Source organism: Nerophis ophidion, linkage group LG23 (genome assembly GCF_033978795.1).
Source record: "Nerophis ophidion isolate RoL-2023_Sa linkage group LG23, RoL_Noph_v1.0, whole genome shotgun sequence".
In the NCBI taxonomy this organism is placed as follows: Eukaryota; Metazoa; Chordata; class Actinopteri; order Syngnathiformes; family Syngnathidae; genus Nerophis; species Nerophis ophidion.
In genome coordinates, this window is record NC_084633.1 from 4,122,995 (window position 1) to 4,148,669 (window position 25,675).

Consider the following 25,675-nt stretch of genomic DNA (forward strand, 5'->3'; position numbering starts at 1 on the left):
GCTGCGCTTCCTAGTGCGGAACCAACTTGCGTGACGCAGTTTCAGACTGGACATGATTCCGGGTTGCACTGTTTATTTTCCAGTTAGCTGCTTGCTCGCTGGGCTGTAGTAGTCAATATGTACTCCCACGGCTCAGAAAGTTTAATTAAACAAGCACGGTAAGGATATGGCCACATTTTAAACATAGATATATCCAACGCGGCTAGTAAATACATAAATTATATTGACTATTTTGTAGCCGAATGTCGCTGTTAAAACTAAAAGAAAATATCCTAGCAATGCTTGGCTATATAATTTTTAAATGGTTTATCATGACACCTTTTCCAGGGGGATCCAGGAGCCTGAGCTGCAGAAGTTTTACAGCAGATTAATCAAGCTGCTCCAGGGGAAAGAGCTCGGCCATGAGACTATTGACTCCTTGCAAAGGCTGCACCTCATTCTCTCTGCTACAAAGTATACCAGAACGTAAGGGTTAAACTGCTCTACATTGACCACATACAGCAGTGGTTCTCAAATGGAGGTACGCGTACCCCTGGGGGTACTTGAAGGTATGCCAAGGGGTACGTGAGATATTTTTTTTAATTTTCTAAAAATAGCAACAATCCAATATAAATATATTTATTGAAAAATACTTCAACAAAATATAAATGTAAGTTCATAAACTGTGAAAAGAAATGCAACAATGCAATATTCAGTGTTGATGTTGTAAGGATTTCACCAATCTCGCGCACTTTGCAAATTATACGTATTTTCCATTGTGTGCAAATAATTTGCATTTCGCAAGACGAGATTTAGGACGAGATTTTGTTTGAAAATGGCGCGACAAAGCTACATCGAACAGAAGAAGAACAGCGGTTAGGGTTATGGTTAGGGTTAGTAGCCAGAACTTCCAACACAATCAATATTAAGCTGGAAGCAATTTCCAAAATTGCCAAAAAGATAGTGCATTATACAAATTTGCAAAATGCGGTTGCGCATTTTGCAAATTGCGTCAGATGATTTGCAAAATGTGCACCACACATTATTCAAATATATAGGTGGAAGTAATTTGCAAAAAGATTGCGCATTTTACAAATTTGCAAAATGCGGTTGCGCGCCATTGGTATTATGCTTACAACAGCCACAGTTAGATTTTTTTTCTGGACATGTTCCATAAATATTGATGTTAAAGATTTATTTTTTTGTGAAGAAATGTTAAGAATTAAGTTCATGAATCCAGATGGATCTCTATTACAATCCCCAAAGAGGACACTTTAAGTTGATGATTACTTCTATGTCTAGAAATCTTTATTTATAATTGAATCACTTGTTTATTTTTCAACAAGTTTTTTGTTATTTTTTATCTTTTTTTCCGAATAGTTCAAGAAAGACCACTACAAATGAGCAATATTCCGCACTGTTATACAATTTATTAAATCAGAAACTGATGACACAGTGCTGTATTTTACTTCTTTATCTCTTTTTTTTTAACCCAAAAATGCTTTGCTCTGATTAAAGTTAAAGTACCAATGATTGTCACACACACACACTAGGTGTGGCGAAATTATTCTCTGCATTTGACCCATCACCCTTGATCACGTCCTGGGAGGTGAGGGGAGCAGTGGGCAGTAGCGGTGCTGCGCCCAGGAATCCTTTTTGGTAATTTAACCCCCAATTCCAACCCTTAATGCTGAGTGCCAAGTAAGTAAGGCCGGTAATGGGTCCCATCTTTATAGTCTTTGGTATGACTCAGCTGGGGTTTGACCTCACGACCTACGGATCTCAGGGCGGACACTCTACCCACTAGGCCACTGATACTTGTGGTGGAATTTGAACCAAAAAATTGTTTACAGGGGGTACATCACTTAAAAAAATGGATGAGAACCACTGACATAGAGTATTAAAACCTTCACACGACACAGTTCTTGCTTTTATGTTTACCTGCTCTGCATAAATGTCGTCTTGTTCTTCTGAAATACTACGTCTCCCTGATTCTACTCTAAATAAATCATCTTTTTTTATAATTAACCAAAGGTTGCCCGCAGACCTTCAAAACAGGCTTGTGTCGCTCCTCTCTTCACCTGTGGAGCAGCTTCAGGTGTTGAGCTCAGCTGTGCTCAGGGAGACGCTGTCCCCTGCTGGCCAGGAAGCCAACTACAACCAGGACATTAGCAGTCAACTGAACTGCCACGCCGCTTCCCTCCTACTTGCTCAGGTGCGTTAATGTAATATTCAGGTGTATGGTGGTCAGAAGTATTAATACTTCAATACCAAGTTAATACCTACAGTCCAAAAATATATCAATGCCTGCTTTTTCCAGTATCGTGTGTGTGTTTGTGTATATATATATATATATATATATATGTCCTTATATATATACATACATATTTGGATTATCTAGAGAATAGTGCTTGATACCGTGGTAGAGCGCAATATGTATGTGTGGGAAAAATCACAAAAATTATGTAGTCTTGTTATTTTTGTGATTTTTCCCACACATATACATACATATGTATGTATTTATATGTATAAGTGTGTGTGTATATATATTTCTATTTATGTATGTATGTATATATTTATGTATGTATGTACATATATATGTATATATGTGTGTATATTTATGTATGTATATGGATGTGTGTGTATATATTTAATAGGGGTGTGGGAAAAAATCTATTCGAATACGAATCGAATCGTTTATGTTGTGCGATTCAGAATCGATTCAAATTTGTTAAAAAATCGATTTTATTATGTTTTTTATTTAAATGTTTTTATTTTTATTTAATGCAATGCAATTCCAAAACCAAACCTGACACAGCTACACTCAGAACTGCAATAAACAGAGCACTTGAGAGGAGACACAAACACGACACAGAACAAACCAAAAGTATTGAAACTAAAATTAATATCATTAACAACAGTATCAATATTAGTTATAATTTCAGCATAGCAGTGATTAAAAATCCCTCATTGACATTATCATTAGACATTTATAAAAAAAAAAAAAAAAGAACAATAGTGTCACAGTGGCTTACACTTGCATCGCATCTCATAAGCTTGACAACACACTGTGTCCAATATTTTCACAAAAATAAAATAAGTCATATTTTTGGTTGGTTTAATAGTTAAAACAAATTTACATTATTGCAATCAGTTGATAAAACATTGTCCTTTACAATTATAAAAGCTTTTTACAAAAATCTACTACTCTGCTAGCATGTCAGCAGACTGGGGTAGATCCTGCTGAAATCCTATGTATTGAATGAATAGAGAATCCTTTTAAATCGGGAAAAAAATCGTTTTGAATCGAGAATCAAATCGAATCGAAAAAAATCGATATATTATCAAATCGTGACCCCAAGAATCGATATTGAATCAAATCGTGGGACTCCCAAAGATTCACAGCCCTAATATTTATATATATATATGTATATGTATACGTATGTATATATATATATATATGTATATATGCATGTGTATGTATGTATGTATATATGTATGTATGTGTGTATGTATATATGTATGTGTGTGTATATATATATATATAATCATACATATATGTATGTGTGTAGTATATATATATATATATATATATATATATATACACAGAATATGTACATACATGTGTATACACACATACATATATGTCTGTGTGTGTGAATATATATATACATATATATATATATATATATATATATACATATATATGTATACATTTATATGTATATATATATACATACTGTATATATGTATGTGTGTATGTATAATTATACATATATGTATGTGTGTGCGTGTATATATATATATACACAGTATATATACTTACATACGTATACACATACATATATATGTATGTGTGTGTATATATATATATATATATATATATATATATATATATATATAGTATGTATACAGTATTAGGGCTGTGAATCTTTGGGTGTCCCACGATTCGATTCAATATCGATTCTTGGTGTCGCGATTCGATAATATATCGATTTTTTTCGATTCAACGCGATTCTCGATTAAAAAACAATGTTTTTCCGATTCAAAACGATTCTGTATTCATTCAATACATAGGATTTCAGCAGGATCTACCCCAGTCTGCTGACATGCAAGCAGAGTAGTAGATTTTTTTAAAAAGCTTTTATAATTGTAAAGGACAAGGTTTTATCAACTGATTGCAATAATGTAAATTTGTTTTAACTATTAAACGAACCAAAAATAGGATTTATTTTATCTTTGTGAAAACAGTGTGTCGTCAAGCTTATGAGATGCGATGCAAGTGTAAGCCACTGTGACACTATTGTTCTTTTTTTTAATTTTTATAAATGTCTAATGATAATGTAAATGAGGGATTTTTTTATCGCTACTATGCTGAAATTATAACTATTATTGATACTGTAGTTTACAATATTCATATTAATATTTTGTTTCACTACTTTTGGTTTGTTCTTTGTCGTGTTTGTGTCGCCTCTCAATTGCTCTGTTTATTGCAGTTCTGAGGGTTTCTGGGTCAGGTTTGGGTTTGGAATTGGATTGCATTGTTATGGTATTGCTGTGTAGTGGTTTGTTGGAATGATCAAAAAAATAAATAAAAAAATCTAAAAAAAAAACTATTTAAAAAAAAAGAAAAAGAGAATCGATTCTGAATCGCTCTACGCATTTGATTCGATTAATCAGTTGATAAAACATTGTCCTTTATAATTATAAAAGCTTTTTAAACAAATATATACTACTCTGCTAGCATGTCAGCAGATTGGGGTAGGTCCTGCTGAAATCCTATGTATTGAATGAATACAGAATCGTTTTGAATCGGAAAAACATTGTTTTTTAATCGAGAATCGCGTTGAATCGAAAAAATCGATATATTATCGAATCGCGACCCCAAGAATCGATATTGAATCAAATCCTGGGACACCCAAAGATTCGCAGCCCTAGTATCAATACTTTATTCCTGTCATATGCTTGGTAGTAATAATTTGTTCAATAAATGTGCAATGTGGATAACATCTGGGTGAAGTTAGTTGAAGATTTAACTTCCCGTATTGAGTTAGTGATTGTCCACATTCTGGTCCAAGCAGGCTGGATCCCAAGACAATCTGTCATCTCTTTGCGCTTTGCTCCTGCGCAGTCTGGAGAACCGACCATCAGATGGACCGAATCACTCAGCCACGCGCACCCTGCCAATTGTCAACACCATCCTCACACACAGCCCTCAATGCCTTACTGAAGGTAACAATGCACTGCACTGATTGATTGAAACTTTTATCAGTAGCTTGCACAGTACAGTACATATTCCGTACAATTGACCACTAAATGGTAACACCCGAATAAGTTTTTCAACTTGTTTAAGTCAGGGTCCACGTAAAATCAATTCATGCCGCGACCCTGAAAGGGAATAAGCGGTAGAAAATGGATGGATGGATGGGTAGCAAGTCTACTAAGATATCACGCACATTTTGTTCATTTGTGTGAGTGGCGATTTCTCTCAACAGATCAGGTGACCCTCATGAGTAAAAAGCTGGTCGATTGGCTGCGATATGCAAGCACCACCCAAGGCAGCGGGGCTTCCTCAGGGGGATTTTTCACAGGATCCAGGTCACGACAGGTACACAGACATTATTTCATATTTAGAAAAGGCGGTTCATCAAATAATACCTTGGGTGTTCCATCAGCCGCTGCCAATCGCAGAGCTGGATGGTACGGTGTCAGGAGATTTCTTCACCGTGCTGTGTGTAGGTCAAGGTTTCACTGAAGACCAGTGGATGAACGTCTACTCCTTTTCTGTGCTGCGCCATTGGCTTCTCACCTTCCACTCTGTGTCTGGTGGCTCCATACCGGACATTGGTATGAGCTCACCATTTAATCAAAGCACACAGCTCAATGACCACAGTGGACAAAGATCCCTGGTTTATGAAAAAGGCCTTTAGATTTGACATACCTTTATGTCTTTTTAACTGAGAAAAAAACACAAATTACCTCATTTTGTGTTTCTATCATCCCCAGCAAACAGGTTACAGCTAAGTCTCTCCTTCTCTCATTCCTTTTCAAATGGTAAGAAGGGAATTTTCCAGCCCCAACCTAAGCATGTCCAAGCTGAATCAACTCAAAATGCCTAAAGCGAGTTTACTTTGTATGATTTTAAAAACATACTTTAAAGCATGAGCTAACCAAAAATACTAACATTTTGTTCTCAGGTGGGTTACAATTGAACATCTTTATTAATGTTTTATTCTTTTATTAACATCTGTAATGTGAAGTATTCTTATTAATGTTAAAGGGGAACTGCACTTTTTTGGAATTTAACTTAATGTTCACGATGTGAGACAAGAACACAGATGTCTTTCTTTTTTTTGTGCGCTCTAAACAGTGAAAAACTGCTGGCCAAAGGAAACTAATAAGTCATTGATTCCACCTGTGAAGCCCTCTAAAATAACATCAAACAACGCTCCATCTACATGTCGTGACCTGTTTATTAACTAAGCTGTAGCGACATTGTTATTGTAGAAGCTAACACAGACTAACTACTTTAGTGGCTTAGTGACACAGCGCCTCACTCACAATTCAATGCGATTTGACAACAATCCGTACTGACTGAAAACCAAGAGCTATCAGATGAAGTAATACGAACACACAACCAATTGATCTGTAAAGTATTATTTGTTTGTACACAGCTAGTTTGTCTGTGTTGACTGTATGTAGCTGTGATATCAAGCACCATGTGCTCCATGTGTCATAGTGACACATGGAGCATGGATGCTGCATGTGTCATGGCCATGGAGCATCTTTTCCAGTGGATTTTTGGGTAGGTGGAAAAAAGTTTGGTTGAAACGAGTGTAAATGTAACTGTATTACCGCAAGATTTCTCATTGTAATCCCATTGGGTTGAGTTTTTTCTTGCCCTGATGTGGGATCTAAGCCGAGGATGTCGTTTGAGCCCTTTGAGACACTCGTGATTTAGGGCTATATAAATAAACTTTGATTGATTGATTTATTGATATGGGTTTGTTCATGTTTAGGGGCCACTAATAACATAGTGAAAAACAGTAAAACAGGTAGTTGTTGTCGTCTTTTAAAAAGTCTGCACATCAAACAGACCCCACGCTCGGTGATGTTGTTAAGAATAGCATTTGTTGCTATGCGCCCTGTAAAATACTTGCGCACAGGAACAAAGTTACATTAATGTTTGAAATGACAAAAATACTGTAAATACCATAAATGAGCCTGTTTAATTACATTCATACTTACAGCATCTATATGAAACATTTTGGGGTGTTTTTAGAGGGCTTTATAGGCAAAGTAGGTCAATCCCCATTACCTGCTTTGTAAGCCGCTTCTTGTCAGCAGTTTTCCATTATTTGGAACCCACAGAAAAGAGAATGTTCTTGTCTCAAATAGGGATTTGGGGAGAAATCCCCCCCCCCCCCAAAAAAAGAGCAGTTCCCCTTTATTTTTCCAGCCATCCATTTTCTGCTGCTTATTCCCTTTGGGGTCGCGGGGGGCGTTGGTGCCTATCTCAGCTACAATCGGGCGGAAGGCGGCGTACACCCTGGACAAGATAGACACAGATAGACAGACAACATTCACACTCACATTCACACACTAGGGCCAATTTAGTGTTGCCAATCAACCTATCCCCAGGTGCATGTCTTTATTTTTTCTCCCAGTTTGTTGATTGCTAAACTATCCTTGAAAATGCATTATAATATCGATCAACATGTGTCTTTTTGTATCTCAACTCTCAGCATCATATTGTAAAAAAAACAACTTCTTTTTGTTTATAATCATTTGCAATTTCCCTAAAGTTAAACATATCTAATAATTTTCCTTGATACAATCCAAACATTTCTCTTCCAATCTCACTTCCTAATTCCAATGCAGGTGTTCACCGATGATGCATTGTTGCATCTTTTGAATCAAGTCTGAAGTTTTGACCTGCGATGTTGCAGATGATAGGTCGGAGATCGACGGATCTGTGGTTTCCATGGTTTCCGCCACTTCCTCCTCCAGCCGCTTGCTGCCTCCGAAGGAGCGTCTAAGAGAAAAGGCTTTCCAGTATTGCCAGCGCCTCATTGAACAGTGCGATCGCAGTATGTCAAGTTTGACTAATGTATAGTCGTGTTCTGTTGCTGCTATATAGCCGCTAATGTAAATTGTGTTATGTACGAACAACTGTAATGTGGTATTTGTTTCTTTGTCTCAGAGGCCCAGAAAAGGACAGATACAGATCTCCAGAAAGCTGTGAGCTCAAGTTTCTTTTCTATTTCACTCACACTCCAGGGTTATGTGGGAAACTAATCTTTGGCACTAACAACAATCGTCTAAACAAGACAATCTTACAGTATATGCAGTATCTCGCAATAGTGAGTACACCCTTCACATTTCTGCAACCGTTTTAATTTCAGGGACAATACGACAAAAACTCAAGCTGGATGTAACCAAGGAGTCAGCGTACAGCTGGTAGAGCAGTTAACAATTCACCACTGAAAGTTACTCAACCCAATATTAGTGTTGTCCCTTGAGAAGATGTACAGTAATAAAAATGGTTACTAAAATGTGAGTGATGTATTCGCTAAACTGTCCCTAAAAAGCTAAAGCTACATTACACCAAGTCTTTTCCTGCTTGTTGGATTACAACATATTTTTTTATAATTCATTGTATTCGTATATTTTTCTCAGTGTCTGGTAGAGGCGGTGTGTATCCTGGACTGCGTTTGTGTAGAGGATGCCTCCATGGTCTACCGAGCGTTCCCGTGCATTAAAGCGCTCTTCGGTCGTCTCAGCTCAGACTTGTCATTTGCCAGAGTCTTGCTGCCCGTAGCGCAGTTCTACCTTAATCATGGTAGGTAAGCATAATGGTAAAATGATATCGGCACATCCCAGTTGTCGGACGGATGACTTACAGCCTTGGCTAATACACACCTTTCCCACAGTGTCAGTGGTTCTAAGTAACTCAGTGGCACTTTGATTTTCGCACCCCCCACTTTTCATATAATTTAATTTTATACTCAATTAAAATTATTTGGTTGGCCCAAACAAAGATTCCCACGCAATGATGGTGACTTAGTTGCTGGGGTTTTTTTTGTGACTACAAAATAAGCAACAATGGGGCCAAAGAATGTTGCAAGTGCCAGCACTTGGGATTGGCAATATGGCATACAATATATATCTATATATATTTTATATATATATATCTATCTATATATATTTTATATGTATATATATATATATATATATATGTCTATATATATATATATATATCGGAGCTTCTTGCAATAACGATATATATCTTGATATATTATTTGGAATATAAATGATAATAGAACCATTTCAAAACAGGTTCAAAGCGTCCATCTATTTTCTATACTGCTTATCCTCACTGGGGTCGCGGGTTAGCTGGAGCCTATCCCAGCTGGTACACCCTGGACTGGTCGCCAGCCATTCGAAGGGCATATATAGACATACAATCATTCACACTATATGCAGTAACATATTGCGTCATTTGAAATATTTTCCTGAAAGCTATTATTAATAGTGTACTTGTCGATTTACTGTTCATAGCTTGTTAGTTTTCGATGTATTGTGGATTATTCTACACTTCTGTTAAAATGTATTAAGCGCTTATTCTTCTTTACATTAGTTTTGGGTAATACTACAAACTTTTGTATTAATATTGTATTGATTGAATAGTATTGATTCAACACCAAGTAGTTACAGGAGCAGAATTGGTCTTCCCAATGTTTGTACTTAAAATGCTCAGGCTCATTAAATGATGAAATTTTTGATCAAAACTGTCTGACAGCATTAATTAACATTGAAATTGTTTACTTAGTCCCTCTTATTAGATACATTTTTGATAGTCTATAGTGTAAAATAACTAAACAAACGCAAAAACTACTATTGGGTCTTTTTTAATTAATTTGTAAACAAAAAAAAGGATTGTGTGATAAAAAATTAAAAAAAAAGCAATCTACGAAACAATGTAGTACTTTGAGACATTTGTGATTTGGGGCTATATAAATAAACATTGATTGATTGATTGATATACTGACAATATACTTGATATTGTTACTGTCAATATTTTTATCAATCTGCCCACCCATTCACATTGAAGAGCTCTAGTTTCGCAGTTAACTGCGCTTTTTTGTATCGTCCTACGGTGTGTAGTGTAGCATGTTTAGCTATTGCTTGTCCTTTATTTCTCCAGCGTTGATGATACCTGTAAGAACACTGTTTATTTTCCGCCATGGAGCCGAGGAATTGTGATTAATAAGCTGTGCTGTGGTGAGACATTAGTCCCTAGCAAGGATGATAACAATTCAAATCAAATCCTGGGGTGAAGATTCTCCATTCTCTCGATTCTCCCAATTCTCGATGCGAACTGATTTTTGCAATGTATTACTTAATATAATACTTGTAATAAAAACTTGTATAAACAGGTTACAGGTTAGACAAGCTCATTGGGGTTGCATAGAAATAGCCGAAACCCATATATTTTTAAATGTATTTTTAAATGTATTTTTAATACAAAAAAATTTATACTGGTATATATTTTTTGTTTGAATCGATATTTGAAAATTATGAATCGATTTAGAATTAGGGTGGATAAGAATCGTGATTTAGATGTGTATAGATTTTTTTGTGCACACCTATTACATTGCATTGAGGACACCTTGTGTTCCTTTGTCAACATTCAATATGCATTTTTACGATATGACGATGGTATTAAATAAATGAAATGATAAATGGGTTGTACTTGTATAGCGCTTTTCTACCTTCAAGGTACTCAAAGCGCTTTGACACTACTTCCACATTTACCCATTCACACACACATTCACACACTGATGGAGGGAGCTGTCATGCAAGGCGCTAACAGCACCCATCAGGAGCAAGGGTGAAGCATGGCGTAGTGGGTAGAGTGGCCGTGCCAGAAACCTGAGGGTTGCAGGTTCGCTTCCCACCTATTGACATCCGAACGCTGCCGTTGTGTCCTTGGGCAGGACACTTCACCCTTTGCCCCCGGTGCCGCTCACACTGGTGAATGAATGATGAATGAATGATTGGTGGTGGTCGGAGGGGCCGTAGGTGCAAACTGGCAGCCACGCTTCCGTCAGTCTACCCCAGGGCAGCTGTGGCTACAGATGTAACTTACCACCACCAGGTGTGAATGAATGATGGGTTCCCACTTCTCTGTGAGCGCTTTGAGTATCTAACAATAGAAAAGCGCGGTATAAATCTAATCTATTATTATTATTATTATTAAGTGTCTTGCTCAGGACACAATGGACGTGGCGAGGTTGGTACTAGTTGGGGATTGAACCAGGGACCCTCGGGTTGCGCATGGCCACTCTTCCACTGCGCCACGCCGTCCCTAATACAATTTCTATCATCGACCAAATATATATTATTCATATTGCGCAACCCTAGCCAGCACTTTGATAAACGAGGTGAGAAACACTAATGCATTCAAGAAATAACTCTGCTCATCGTCGTTTTTGTTTACAAGTGTCGTCAATAATAGTTATGGTTTTGATGTATTTGTTTCAGACATGTTTTTAACAAGTTACATTAAGGAACACTGTGTAGTTACATTTGCACATTTCAACATATCTGAAAGTAGGAGTAGGAAGAAACAAAGTTCTTTTACTGATATTTCTTCACCCCATAATTGTACATGTTCACATTAAGTTCACTTTCTATTTGAAAGAGAAGGTGTTGGAAAAAAATGTATATGTTATAACTTATTGGTGTTAGTCAATAAATGTTTTGTATTACTTAATATTGTAGACACTGTTATAAAATAAAGATAAGTGATGTTAAATATTTATCTATTGCATATTTCATTTATATGTATTTGACACTTTGTTGAACTATAACGATGTATTAAATGTATTTTGTGTCCATCTTTATAGGTGTCTGGTAGACTAAAAAGTTACTTTGTTTTTCGTCTGACCTTACAATACAAAACAAAGTACCACTGTGTAGCCTGGTTTCAAAACATAGTCATTTGTGTTAAATGACAGTTGTTTATCTTTGATAACACCACATATAATGAGCACAAGAATGAATACACTTCTTTTTCTTGTACTATTTAGGTGAAATGGCTGCGGTAGACTGTGTGGCCATGTGGAGACTGGTGTTTGGTCGCTTCCCCAACGAGCTCTTCAACGACCCATTCCTGGCACACGAGCTTCTGCGTTTCCTCCGACTAAACCTAGAGAGTTTGCAGCTCCATGTTCCCCAGTACACGCGACATTTCCCAAACCTGCTCAAGGTGAAAAGCAAAGAAAATGCTGCTTTATATTATCTATTGTTTTGTTGATTCATGATTATTTGACAGCATTTATTGCGGTGTGTCTATGACTACAGTTCTTGGCGTGGGACAGCCCTGCAGTGGTTGACGACTTCGTTGATCTTCTGCCCTCTCTGGTGACATCTGGAACTGCTTTGGAGCTGCTGCACACTTTGCTGGACCTTCCCTGTCTCTCTGCTACTTTGCTTTTGCAGCTCAGGTGAACATATGGCACATTAGTAACAGCAAGTTGTTAGAAATATGGACTTAGTGTCAACATTGTGTGTTTCGTGTGCAGATCTATGTGTCTGCCCATTTCCGAATCAGGAGGGCGCAGCCTCGCAACTATGGATGCATTCCGGAATCCGTCTTTCCGAGGCCTGTTCCTCTTTCTACTTCGAGGAGAAGCAGGTTCAGGTAACCCTACAGCAGGCTGATTTTTTTACAATGGAATACAGTAGATATGATCAGGAATGATAATGCATCGCCAACACAACTGTATTGGTGTCCTAGAAAAGCACTATACAAGTACAACCCATTTATCATTTATTTATTTATCCTTTTGTACAGGTGACACAATTGACCGACTTAGCACCCTTCTCGAGCTGCTGTCCGAGGCTGCTGATTGGCCGAGAGTCGTTCAGTGTGCCCAGACTGTCCCTATTTTGTTGCACATTTTCTTCAACACCATCATTACGGTAAGGAAATTTTCAACTTTAGGGAGTTTTTAAAATGTGCCACTGTGAACTTTCCCCCAAATAATATAATACACCTACATCCTTAAAAATGTACATTTTGTGGCTTTTTCTGCACTCCCCAGATTATGTGCCTTTGGCATTACTGTCCTAGCGCTCTATTCTCGTGTACTTAAGTGAAAGAATCTGCACTCTTGTGTGGATTCTGACAGGGCAGCATGTTCCCCCTCAACTTAAAGTATTTAGAATCCCCATTTATCCCAAACATTTGAAATCAAACCATTGAAGCATGGCGGAGATATTTATAAAACAATCTTGCGTTCTTTCATACTTCCTCCAAAAGAGCTGTTTGGAATTTGAGTAGCTAGTGATGTGTTAAGTCAACTGATATTTCCATATATAGCAGATATTTACCCAAAGAGCCTTTCCATTGAAGTCTGAAGTTGTAATCACTAATTTCCTTATTTTTCTTTATTATCTTGTAATGGGCCAGACCCCTCTGCTGTTGCCATTTCTAATACAAAGTAGTGTATAGTTCTAACTTAAATCTGTCAGTTGACTCGATACGGAAGCGCTAAAAACTACAACATGGCTGACGGGGAAAAGACGCCGTCAAAGTGAAGGAACGTAAATAAAAACGGTGCATCCTGGAGAGATAGTCACAAAAACTGGTTAAAAATAAAATGCATGCAAAATTTATACCAAAGAACCACCATTATATGTTATGTGGACCATGAGGAAGTGTTTTAAATGTATAAAAAAAATAATTATATGACCCCTTTAAATCTGTCACTGTGCGCCACAAGATGTACACTCTGGGTGGAGCAACTCTTTATGTGGGTGTTCCCAATTAAACACAGGTTTACGGGTATTCCCACATCGATTTAAGTACTTTTGCACCTACGTGCTTCATTGCCTGTAATAATTCCAGCGTGCCGAGATAGTGAAACATTACACTGCACTTGAAATTCATATGCAGTTTCCACCATATGTAAAAAATTGATAAAAGAGAATTTCAGAAAACTATCAACTTTTCTGATCACTTCAATTGGAGACACCTAGAAACATCCACTGAGATGATGATAATAACACCATAATATCACTCTAAATTACCAATCAAAAGTCTAAATTCACATCTTGGTCTTGTCTGCTTGAATGGAAGAGAAGAAGAGTGCGACCACAGTCGAAGGCGACCCCACTTTGATTATCGGCCATGTGTGGACATCCTGCATGGATCAACAGACTTTCAATTCATAGAACACTTCTGTCTTGACATGGAAGCCATCATTGAACTACATGACTGTTTAATGGAAAATATTGTCACGCTCCCCCACGCAGTCATGCACATTAAAACACACAAACAGACGCATCACAAATATTTGTACTAAACATAACATCACAAATAACATCAGGGGGGTTATAATAACAAGTAAACAAAGTTTCATCTGCAGAGTTACATCCAGCTAGAAGAAGATGCCGTTGTCTGTGTACATCACCATGACAACACACAAGCGCCGCTTGGACTGATGCAACCTTTTCAAGCATAAAGTGTTGTGTTTTTCATGGATTTCAATGACATTCACAAGTCTGAAAACACGATGTTTCATGATTTTCACATAGCTAATAAAAAGTGACATGGCAAAGTTTGTCTCGGTAGTAATAAAATAGTAGTAATTTATTCCAGACTTAAGTACATGTCTGTGCCATACACATGGTGGGAGTGTCCAAAGGCTGGATGGCAAAATACAAATAGGAGAAAACTGCATTACTTCTAGTGTTAAAAAAAAAAACAAGACTTATGCACAAACAGGAGAATAGTGACCTACTTAGCCTAGCAGTTTTGTTTTTTGTTTTGTTTTTATCAAAATGCTATGCTTCCACTGATGTAGGGTTTTCAAAGTGCATGTCATAACACATTCTTAAGACAAAATAAACATGTTTGGGATAAAAACATTACACAAAACACTGAGTAAAGTTCTAAATGCTGGCCCAGATACCCCAAAATGGGACCTGAAAGCCAAAATGGCCGACGACCTCTGTGTTTCACTATACAAAGTCTCTGATGAAATCCATGCGTCCTGTCAGGATAAACATAAGTACAAACTTCTTGCAAGATGTGCCAAATTTTTAAGTGTACTAATGCACTTACAAATAATTTAGTTGGTGGAATAATACCGTCATATTATTACTAAAGAATATACAAATATATTTTTTTAAATGTCTTGTGTGAATAATTAGATATTGATTTGTTACCACATACAAGACAACGCTAAGATGTGGATATTTTTCTCAGAATGTTTAGCATTCTTTGATTGACCTATGTTGTATTGATTTTAGTACCTTTAATTTACAAAATGTATCGAAATGCCCAGGATCCTCTATTTTTCTGTAAAAAATGTGGACACCCGTGCCCTAAAGTCTTACTCTGTTCTCGGGAGTACATTCAATATTAAGGTTCTTATTTGGATGTTTACATGTCAGATAACTTTAATATTATCACTAATGGGTTTTTGTTTTAGGTGGCTGATAAAGCACTTTTAGGCCAAGTGATCCTGGTCCTGCTGGAGAGAAGCAGCCTCCTTCTCAACATCCCTAAGTACATCGTAGAGATACACAGGTATATCTCACACATACACGCACGCACGCACGCACGCACGCACACACACACACACGCACATACACGCACGCACGCACACACACACGCACACACACGCACACACCATCAAAAAACTAAGCGCAAAAGAAGTTTCAGTTTCACTGTGAACACGCTGTCTCTGCAGGGTGTTCAGCCGCCAGCTGATCAGGCTGTGTAAGGTTCACCCTACTCTGGTCATGGACCAATCCCACGAGCTGCTGGATTTTGCAGGGGCCACTTCCAACGTATACAGCAAAGAAGAAATCTACACGCACGTGGTAATCTGAAAGAAATGGATCATGCAAGTTTTTGACTGTATGGTCGGTCATTACTCAATAACGGTTTGACCATGTGATTAACTGGTGACCAGCCAAGGGTGTACCCCGCCTCTCACCCAAAAAAATCCTCTGCAATAGGCTCTAGCAGGCTTTTTCCGGTAGTCCATTTTGGACTACAGTAGGACTTATGAGCTTAGTTGGTTCTCTGACGGAGCTCTTACTTCAAAACGCTTGTCTCTCAAATAAACATCTCCCATTTAAATTTATTAACATCAATTTGATTGGTGCTTGCCTCCCCAAATCAGCTCAATTACAGTAATTGTATGAAGTAATTTAATAATAATGTAATGAATTTCTAAAGTGTCTCCAGCCAGCTCCTTCTTTGTCAAACACACCATTAGTAGCTTCTCCATATTTTCATCAATAAACCTTTTGCCGTAAATATTATTTTAACATCCTTGGCTGGCGTTTGACTCATTTGGCTTTGGTATGGTGCACCCGCTCCAACTGCTTTGCCAAATTGATGAGTTATTTTGTTAATTCAATGGATATCATCCACTTCTTCTCAGCACTGTCCTTCCCATTCACTTTCTTTCTTCCAATTTTTGGAAAAGTAAAGTAATGTCCCTCTCTAGCTATAATCTAATGCTACCGAGTAAGACCAGATGTTTTGGGCAGATCTTATAGGGTTTACTGTGACATTTTCCAAAACAACTAATAGCGGGGATGCTTGATACTCAAAGCATAACAATTAGTTCAGAGACGGCTCTTAAATTGAGATATTTTGTGGGAACAGATTGGGGAGGGTCCCTTTTATCTGCAGAAGCCCTGACCTTGACCCCACCAAATACACCACAGCTAGAGGAGGGGTGTACAAACCTTTTGACTTTGGGGCCACATTTAGCTAAACTACATGTAATGTAACTGTATATATAATTTCCTCGCTCCTCAAATTTTTTCAAAGTCAACTGTCTGCTTTATTATAAGAAAATTGAAGAGTTTGGGAACAACAGCAACTCAGCCACCTGACAGAGAGCGGTCAGCGGATGCTGAAGGGCATAGTGCAAACACTTTCTGCACAGTCAGTTGCTACAGAGCTCCAAACTTCATGTGGCCTTCCGATTAGTCCACGTACAGTACGCAGAGAGCTTCATAGAATGGGTTTCCATGGCAGCTGCATCTAAGCCATACATCACCAAGTCCCATGCAAAGCGTGGGATGCAGTGGTGTAAAGCATGTTGCCACTGGACTTTAATTAAAGCAGTGGAGTGATGAATCACGCTTTTCCATCTGGCAATCTGATGGACGAGTGTGGGTTTGGAGGATGCCAGGAGAACGGTACATTTCGGACTACATTGTGCCGAGTGGGAAATTTGGTGGAGGAGGAATTATGCTGTGGAGTTGGGCTTGGCCCCTTAGTTCCAGTGAAAGGAACTTTGAATGCTCCAGGATACCAAATTATTTTGGACAATTCCACCCCAACCTTATGGGAACAGTTTGGAGCGGGCCCCTTCCTCTTCCAACATGACTGTTATTCATAAAGATATGGATGACATAGTCTGGTGTGGATAAACTGGTCTTGCCCGCACAGAGTCCTGACATGAACCCGACAGAACACCTTTGGGATGAATTAGAATGGAGACTGAGAGCCAGGCCTTCTCGACCAACATCAGTGTTTGACCTCACCAATGCGCTTTTAAAAGAATGGTCGAAAATTCTAATTAACACACTTTGCAACCTTGTGGACAGCCTTCCCAGAAGAGTTGAAGCTGTAACAGCTGCAAAAGTTGGACCAACATCATATTGCACCCTATGGGTTAGGAATATGATGGCACTTCAAGTTCATATGTGAGTCAAGGCAGGTGGCCAAATAATTTTGGCAATATAGTGTATATATATATATTTTTTTTTTATGCATATGTGTACATATTAATATATGTATACACATGTTGTAACAATGTAATGGTATTGAATTAATGTAATTGGATATTATATAGTATGTGATAGTTCAACTCCTACCTTGTTCGCTTCCATCACAACCTCCAAGTTTTGTAAAAAATCAGGAATATCAAACAGCTGAAATGCGACAAACATGTTTAAGTCTGGAGAGTATTTTGCATTTTTTGCATCGTGTATCATATTGGCTTTAAATGTGTGTAATTTTGAATAATATATACTGTATAGTCTGCGGTGAGGTGGCGACTTGTCCAGGTTGTACGCCGCCTTCCGCCCGATTGTAGCTGAGATAGGCTCCAGCAACCCCGAAGGGAATAAGGGGTATAAAATGAATGTATGGATGTACTATATAGTGTTTGGACATTTTTTATAATGTTCACAAAGTTCAGTGAGCAGGATGTGTTGTGTGACCATGTGTGTTGACTTTCTGTGTTTGGTTGCAGTTTGAGCAGATAATCTCACATAAACCACAGGGTGTCATCATATTTGTAGCAATTATGTTGTCAGCAATTTAAAAGGAAGCTGTTGGCACCCTGCAGTTTAGATTCCTTATTAAACTTGTGACGTCTTGCGGGCCAAACCGAAGACGCCCGCAGGCCGCAGTTTGGGCGCCACTGAGCTAGAGGATCCATCCCCATATTGTAAAAAAATCTTCTCAGAAAAGTGAAAGCCATCTTTAATTTTCACTTCCTGTAGGTGTAACAGCCAACTAGACTAATTGTGTATTTTAGGTCCAGTACAGATTTTTTTATTTTATTTCAATCTTTTATTTTTTTCTCCCATTCCCCCCCACTTGTTTACCTGTATCTCACCTTTTTGTAAGGGGCGCCGGAAGTTGGCAGACCCGTCAACTCTCCGGTTCTGTCTCCTTGTAATGTTTTTCTGATCTTGAATGGGATTGTGCTAAAAATTTTAATTTCCCCTCGGGGATTAATAAAGTATGTCTGATTCTGATTCTGAAAACCATAACGTTTATATCCCCTCCCAAATGCATCTCTCCTGTAGGTGTGGGCGCTCGGAGAGTATCTGTCTGTGTCGTATGACTCTCGTTGCTCCGTGAGGCTCATCACTTCCTGTTTTGAGGCACTCGAAGCCGTGCTGTTTGAGATCACGTCATCTGCCCCGCCCCCAGGAACAGGCTGCCCCGCCCCTCGGGTCATCACCACCCTAATGAACGCCCTCGCTAAGCTGGCGTCACGATCACATGACTTGATCCCCAGGTGGCTGAGAGAAGTACTTTTACTTTCAGTTTACTTTGTGCAGCCATCGCTAATCTATGTGTCGTTTGTAGGGTGTCGCTCTTCCTCTCCAAGATGAGAAACGTATCCAGAAGTGGGTCCGTTTCCTGGTGCGTTGACGAAGAGGACCTTGTTTCCATAGTAACTCTTGGGGAGGAGTTGTGGTCGCTGCTGAAGATGCCCGGTGTGGCTCAGAGTGTCCTGAACCCGCCGCCGCACGTCACCACGCCCCAGTGGCACCGAGACACCAATGTTGCCATGCCATTGCAACTGCGAACGCTCACCAGACTCACGCAGGCACACGCATCACATGCACTACTTACACCTGCTTCTCCATCAGCACACACAAGCACATAATCTGGTTTTGGAAATACATGCCACCAATTACAAAAGACACGCATTAATTACTGTAATATATTATCTCTTCTTTATTCATGTGATTTATCAGAAATAAAAATTTACAAAATAGATCTGAAAAAAGTACAGGTCTCCAGCACAGTCAAAATACGGCCAGTAAGAAAATAAGTTGTATAACATTTAAAAGAAAGTGCATAGAGTTTTGAGCTAAACATTTCATACTCCATGCAAATTACAACTTCTCACGAACATTACCTTGTCTTTTAAATCACAAAATGTTTTGTGATATGAATGATTAATTAAAATCACAACCTGCTCTTTTCTCATTTTTACCATAATTGGATTGCACTTGATCTTCATAATTAATTCACTGATTTTAATTACGTACTTCTTTCAGTCTTATAGTTTTGTTCAAGCAACAAACTTGCTTGTAGGCCCATCTGGCCATTTTGATATGTTATTCAGCAATTCAAAATGAGCTAAAGTTCAAAATATTGCTATATGTTTTGGCACATTGTTATTGGAATGTATACTGATGGCTTATTGAAAACGTAATCTATAAGGGGACCACTCTTTCAAGTCCCATTTTGGAAAAAAATAATTTATGAAATAAAAATCAGGTTTTCAGTAGCAAGGAAATAATTGGAAAATTGCAATAAAACTGTTATTTCTAAGCTCCTCGACAGATGTTTGATGACTGCTTCATCAATCACCATTAATTTTTTCTACACCCTGAACCGAATACAGGACACACATTTTTGGAATGCGAGGAAGTTCACACAAGCAAGAGGCGAACATTTAAACGCCACGCAGCGATGGCCAAACAGAGATTTGAACCCTCAACCTCCGGCCTGTGAGGCCAACATGCTGACCCCTCTGACATTTGCTCACTTTCCCAACCTTTGAGTAACTTTTTTTTCAGTGTGTCTCTGCCGTGGCTTCATCTCTGTGTGCGTGAGTGACTGGAAGAAAAGCTCAGATTTGCTTTAGGACAAGTCATTGCGTGCCACCTGCTGGTATGTATTGCGCTCTTGTCCAAAACTAAAAGACAAACGGACTTTTTCATGCTCTTTTCTACAGGGAAGACTTAAAAAATATATCAATATCATGTTCTTACTTTACCAAACAGCAATTTTCGGAAAGTCCATGCAATTTGATGCTGTGCCTTTGAGGTATTTAAATAAAATAACTTGGCTCTACCTATGATTTTTTCCTCCTGACTTAACTAAAGAGGCAGATTTGGTGATTACTTTTGAACTCTTACTCTATCATCATTGAGGGACAACAAGTGAGCTTTTTCTAACCAATATATGGCTTTTGTTTAAGGCAAGGCTAGTGCCATGTGATGTGTATCTGCATCAATGTCACCACTAAAACAATGTTTTCCTGTAACTTAGGGTGAGATGGGTTCTCGGTGCGAGAGACTTCCGTCATCGTCACCTGGAGGTTTCTAGAAGAGGCCTGGGCAAGTAGAGGTACTTCCAGATGGCGTAGTAGTGAATGCCTGCGCCAGCCACCACGAAAAGATGCCAAATGGCGTGGGCGAACGGGACCACGCCGTCGCTCTTGAAGAAGACCACACCCACCGCATAGAAGACTCCTCCCATGGCGAGTTCACACACGCCGGCGTGGTCCACCTTCAATGTGTATGCATAATGGGTTAAAATACACACACTGGACAACTTAATAAATGCAGCTGCAAAATATATTTAGAAAAAATTGCCTTTAAAAAGACTACGAAGACATATTTTCAATATTTTGGTTCCATATTTGGCTACTTGACAAAATAGTAGGACATATATTTAATTATACACCACTGCAAAATACACACAAAACGATAAACATATTGTTAAACCCATAGTGTCCAGATGAAAGAAATGTCACTAAAAGGTGATCTGTAGGTATTTTTGCTCCTGAAAATGAATTTGACAATCATTTCCCATTATATCCATTCGGTTTTGAATAATGGGTAGATAGCTAACTGTGCTTGGAACACTCCCTTTCCATCGCTAGACTCAATATATCGCCCTCTCTTGGTGTGACGTCATCTACAGAATTGGAGCTAAATTCCCCATATAGACAGTGTGGATAAAGGCATGTAAAACTATTACTTTTGATCACTTAATTGCATGTTTCTGTCGCCCTAATCCATGATTATTTCCAAACTGATATAGTTAAAACATTATGAGGAATACAAATATAACAAACAATCGCCATTTCTGGACTGCTGTGCTCTTCCAAAGACAACGTAGCCTGTGTTTCCTCGTGCTCTTTCATCAGTTCCTCAATCATCTTGAGAAAAAAAAACATCAGGAGAAGAGAACGTAAGATAGAACGTTACCTTTATTTTCTCTTGCTTTTGATCTCTTTTTTTCCCCGTAGTTTCTGATTCAGTTTTTCTATTCTCGACGATGCTCCTGATTTTGGATATAACATTTAGCTTGAATCTTTAAATTTTTTATGCAGACTTCGACCTAAACCCTTCTTCTTTGAAATCAAAATCATTAAAATGATGGCTGCAAATTATACTCCACTTGGTCGGTTCATCTCATTTTGTGTGAGTTAATGCATGCAGGCTGACCCTTTCTTTAGTTGTATTGCTACCGCCTGACACAGTGAGATCGGTGGCATATTTCACTATTCCTTTAAATTCTGCGCCAAAATAACGTGATTTGGGATGAGGATACTACCACAACATGTAAAATTGTCTCCAGTCTTAATGTAGAAGATGTAAGGAGGCTGATGCAGGCCCGCCCACATCCTGGAGCTATTAGTGGGCGTTCCAGAATGTGCTGAAACTTGTTAGAAAATAAATCTCGAATCACTAATGTGTCTAATTTGGGGGGAATTTTACCTGTAGACATCACTTTTAGGTCCAGAACTATGAAATAAGTGCCAATGTTTTCGCATTAGAGGGTTACTTTAACAATATTAGCCCACTACATAAATGCATCATTTAAAGTATGGACACTTTGGTCACTGTACAACAAGAAAAACAGCTGCTTAAATCCTGACAGTGTCCGATTGCAGTACAATGGCAGGAAGCCTGCTGCAGTGGTAACAGAAGTCTTTTTCTCTTGTTTTTTCCCCCAAAGCAGAAAAAGACAATACTTTAAACTTCTTACCATTGACAGGATGACCACAGCAGGAACAGCTCCCATGGCTACATATCCCAGCAACTCCGCAAGCTTGTACCTGCAGTCATACACGCAACATGAAAGGACAACTCCTTCGTTATTTAATTGTTTTGACGGCAACGTGTGTTGCTGAAACCAAACGCCTGCTCTCAGGTGTTTAGGGCAACACACGTTCGTGTCGAAACAATGTTTAAAAAAAAGAGATGACGTTACTTCTCATGGAAGATGAAGACGTAGAGGGACCCCAAACAAGCCATGACCCAGATTAGCCAGCGCATGTGACACGCCCAAGGGCCCAATTCCCTCAGCATCAACCTGACGACACACATACCCGTCACAGTGACCTCTGTCGGCCATCACTTTGCATTATCACGGCCATTTGTCTCATCAGCGAAACCTACCAGGGAGAGTAGGAGGCGGCGATGAAGAAGTAGATGGCCATGCGGTCACACATGTGGAAACGCTGCTCCACCTTCCTGCGCAAGGAAATCAAAGATAAACATAGAGTAGGAAAATCATACTGCTATACAAGCTGTACACAGACTACTCTTAAAGGACGTTTCATATCTAAAAATAGGCCTTGCGATGAGGTGGCAACTTGTCCAGGGTGTACCCCGCTTTCCGCCCGATTGTAGCTGAGATAGGCACCAGCGTCCCCCGCTACCCCAAAGGGAATAAGCGGTAGAAAATGGATGGGTGGATATCTAAAAATATATTCTGTAATCAGGGCTGCCCCCTAATTTGTTTTGAGCCCCCCCTTCCCCCTCTCAGAAATTACAAAAATGTGTTTACAATTAATTTATATGAGAGGATTTTTATGATATTTTTAATCAAACTTTGAATTTTAATCTATGTATTTTTTGTACTAAAACTAATTAATGGAAAGAAATTGCTTAATATTTTTTTTGTGTGTAAATTAACAAATTTAACATAAAGTTGCATGTATTTATGACACACTTTGAGGGGGGATTGGATCGTAGTTTGTCAGTTTACCAGCCCAACACTAACAAGGTGTGCCATTTGGGAAATATGCCATTATATTTTGGATCAATGACAGAGTAGGAAGGTGGTCGGACTATAATACATTTTTTGACTTTTTATAGACAGGTTGAACGGTTCCACAACATGACTAAATTAACCCCCTTAAATAGTTGGGTTTTGTTTTTTGTTTTTTTTGCAAATAAAGTAGTAAGTGGCCGTAATAGGATTTTTTTTAAATCATATGATATATGTCATTATTCACTTAAATATGATTATAAATATCTCAAGTTTCATATTTCCCGTTACTCCAAAGTGTAAAATAGACATAAGCTGGATCACAAATAACTGTCATCAGTGGATATTAAAAATATAATGCATCATTATGATTATATTATTATTTGTGCATCCCCGGGGGATTAAATCTTCCCCAGTTTTTAAAATCTTGTGACACGTCTGTGTCTAACTTTAATCGAGGGTCCTTGAATGCACCACAGTTATGTGAAATGAGATGCAAAATTGAAAGCTATCCGGAGCTTTTTCCTATGCTGCCACGTATACGTTTATTATATTTTTACTTTTTTTCTATCATTTCATTCCTGTTCAAAATGCTGATGCTGTGTGTGAATGGTTGAAGGTGAGCTTTGATGACGTTATGTCTGTGTTGACTGAAATGTTCCATGCAAGGTTTGCAGCTATCTCGGTGGAACAAACCAGTTGGGGGTTTTGATAGGGTTGGTGTTTAACATTTTTTATTTGATTCAAGCAACATTATTATCAAACTTTAGGCCAAATTTATTTTCTATTAACATTAAGATGTTGTTTTTCATGTTTAAATGACAGGGGAATCACATCTTCAAACTTTATGTGGGCCCTCCTCTGCTTAGGGGCCTCGATGCAGGCTTGATCTTTGAACGTCTTTATAAGATTAAGGTGTTGCTTTGGCTGAGTTGAATCCCACTGAGAAGTGGTTGTGTAGTTATGTAAGGTTCAATCAAGCGGAGGAATAAGAAGAGTGAATAGCAGCAGGAATGCTAGCTTTCACGCAAATAATCCACTCAATCCTTCCTAATCGCTAAGCGAAAAGAATGGAGTAGTCTTGTGTGAGATGCTGTCAACCGCTGCATTATTGCACATACAAGCCTCTGTTGTTGAGTAGTTCAGACATGTTTTCTTTGTCGTGCGTGTAAATTTGCAGTGTCTTCATAAGCAGGTCACATCTGTTTCGTCTCAACACCTCCAGCTTTGCCATAATTAGCAATGTAGTGAATGTGGATGAGAGCTCGCATGTGCACATCTGGCAACCTTTTTCTTTCGAGCACACACACACACACACACACACACACACACACACACCTGAGGTGGCTGATTTTCCAGGCGACAGCGTGGAAGAGCGTTGAGGTGACAAACAGGCCAGTGAGTCCGCTTCCATACAGCCAGGCGGTGACACAATGCCATTGGTCCACAGACAGAAAGTACAGCACAGATCCACCCACGAGGCTCGGCAGGATCAAAAGCTTTAAAGACACCAGTAGTTTATTATTTGTAATAAAATAATAGCCACTCTTACAACAGCATTTTCTGTAATGGTAATTGCACTTTAAGTTAACCTTACTTTCAACTTGTGGCCAAAGGGCCAAATCCAGTCGAGGATTGACATCATCAAAACTTGGGAGACAAATATTTTTGGACACAATTCCTGAAAACACTAGTGTGCTCTTGTCTCATAGAGGAATTTGGACCACTGTAAACACATTAGCGGATCCTTGCATTGATTCCGATCTAAGAAACGTCTTAACTCGTTCTCCTTCTATGCCACACCAATCCATGGAATGCACTCCCAACAGGTGTAAAAGAAAGTGCATCTCGACCATCCTTCAAAATCGCACTACAAGAACACCTCCAGGCAACTACATCCCTAGACTAACACCCTCCCCCCACCACATCACACCTCCCCGGATTGTAAATAATCAAATGTAAATAAGTAAATGTATATACTTGTTCTACATATCCTACGAAGTCAGACATATACTGCTTGAATGTCTATTTCTCAGATGATGCAATTGTCTATGACCGAGGTGCTTTATATCAACCAAACATAACACCGCCCTGACCCCCGGATGGTAAATA

The 25,675-nt window shown here is 38.6% G+C and overlaps 2 protein-coding genes across 5 annotated transcripts in view; one reads left to right on the plus strand and one right to left on the minus strand.

The window, feature by feature from the left end:
* ap5z1 (adaptor related protein complex 5 subunit zeta 1) lies at positions 1-20,104 on the plus strand. 4 transcript variants are annotated; one of them, XM_061884922.1, is made up of 18 exons: positions 1-158; positions 328-465; positions 2,014-2,194; positions 5,061-5,211; positions 5,475-5,587; positions 5,655-5,826; positions 5,986-6,033; positions 7,929-8,069; positions 8,183-8,220; positions 8,659-8,821; positions 12,075-12,253; positions 12,349-12,491; positions 12,570-12,688; positions 12,842-12,969; positions 15,486-15,583; positions 15,747-15,879; positions 18,841-19,055; positions 19,127-20,104. In XM_061884922.1, the coding sequence occupies exons 1-18, from the start codon at positions 118-120 to the stop codon at positions 19,428-19,430; spliced, it is 2,505 nt and encodes an 834-aa protein (XP_061740906.1). In that variant the 5' UTR covers positions 1-117; the 3' UTR covers positions 19,431-20,104. The 4 variants fall into 4 exon arrangements, with proteins under 4 accessions (XP_061740906.1, XP_061740907.1, XP_061740909.1 ...); XM_061884923.1 differs by lacking the exon at positions 5,986-6,033; XM_061884925.1 differs by lacking the exon at positions 5,986-6,033 and having other exon boundaries at positions 5,655-5,798; positions 7,901-8,069.
* Positions 19,478-25,675, minus strand: part of mmd2a (monocyte to macrophage differentiation-associated 2a) — a 23,823-nt gene continuing 17,625 nt past the window's right edge. The window contains exons 3-7 of the mRNA XM_061884926.1: positions 24,902-25,062; positions 22,969-23,043; positions 22,781-22,882; positions 22,556-22,625; positions 19,478-21,067 (exon numbers count right to left, since the gene is read on the minus strand). Of these exons, the coding sequence (XP_061740910.1) occupies positions 20,867-21,067; positions 22,556-22,625; positions 22,781-22,882; positions 22,969-23,043; positions 24,902-25,062 (609 nt within the window). The 3' untranslated portion in view covers positions 19,478-20,866. The remainder of the gene's footprint in view (positions 21,068-22,555; positions 22,626-22,780; positions 22,883-22,968; positions 23,044-24,901; positions 25,063-25,675) is intronic.

Bases quoted from the DNA above. Each gene is read 5' to 3' on its own strand.
- ap5z1 (XM_061884922.1), top strand. From the start codon at position 118: ATGTACTCCCACGGCTCAGAAAGTTTAATTAAACAAGCACG. The intron at 5,588-5,654 runs GTACACAGACAT...GTGTTCCATCAG, and splicing joins CAGGATCCAGGTCACGACAG to CCGCTGCCAATCGCAGAGCT. The intron at 15,880-18,840 runs GTAATCTGAAAG...TCTCTCCTGTAG, and splicing joins AAGAAATCTACACGCACGTG to GTGTGGGCGCTCGGAGAGTA.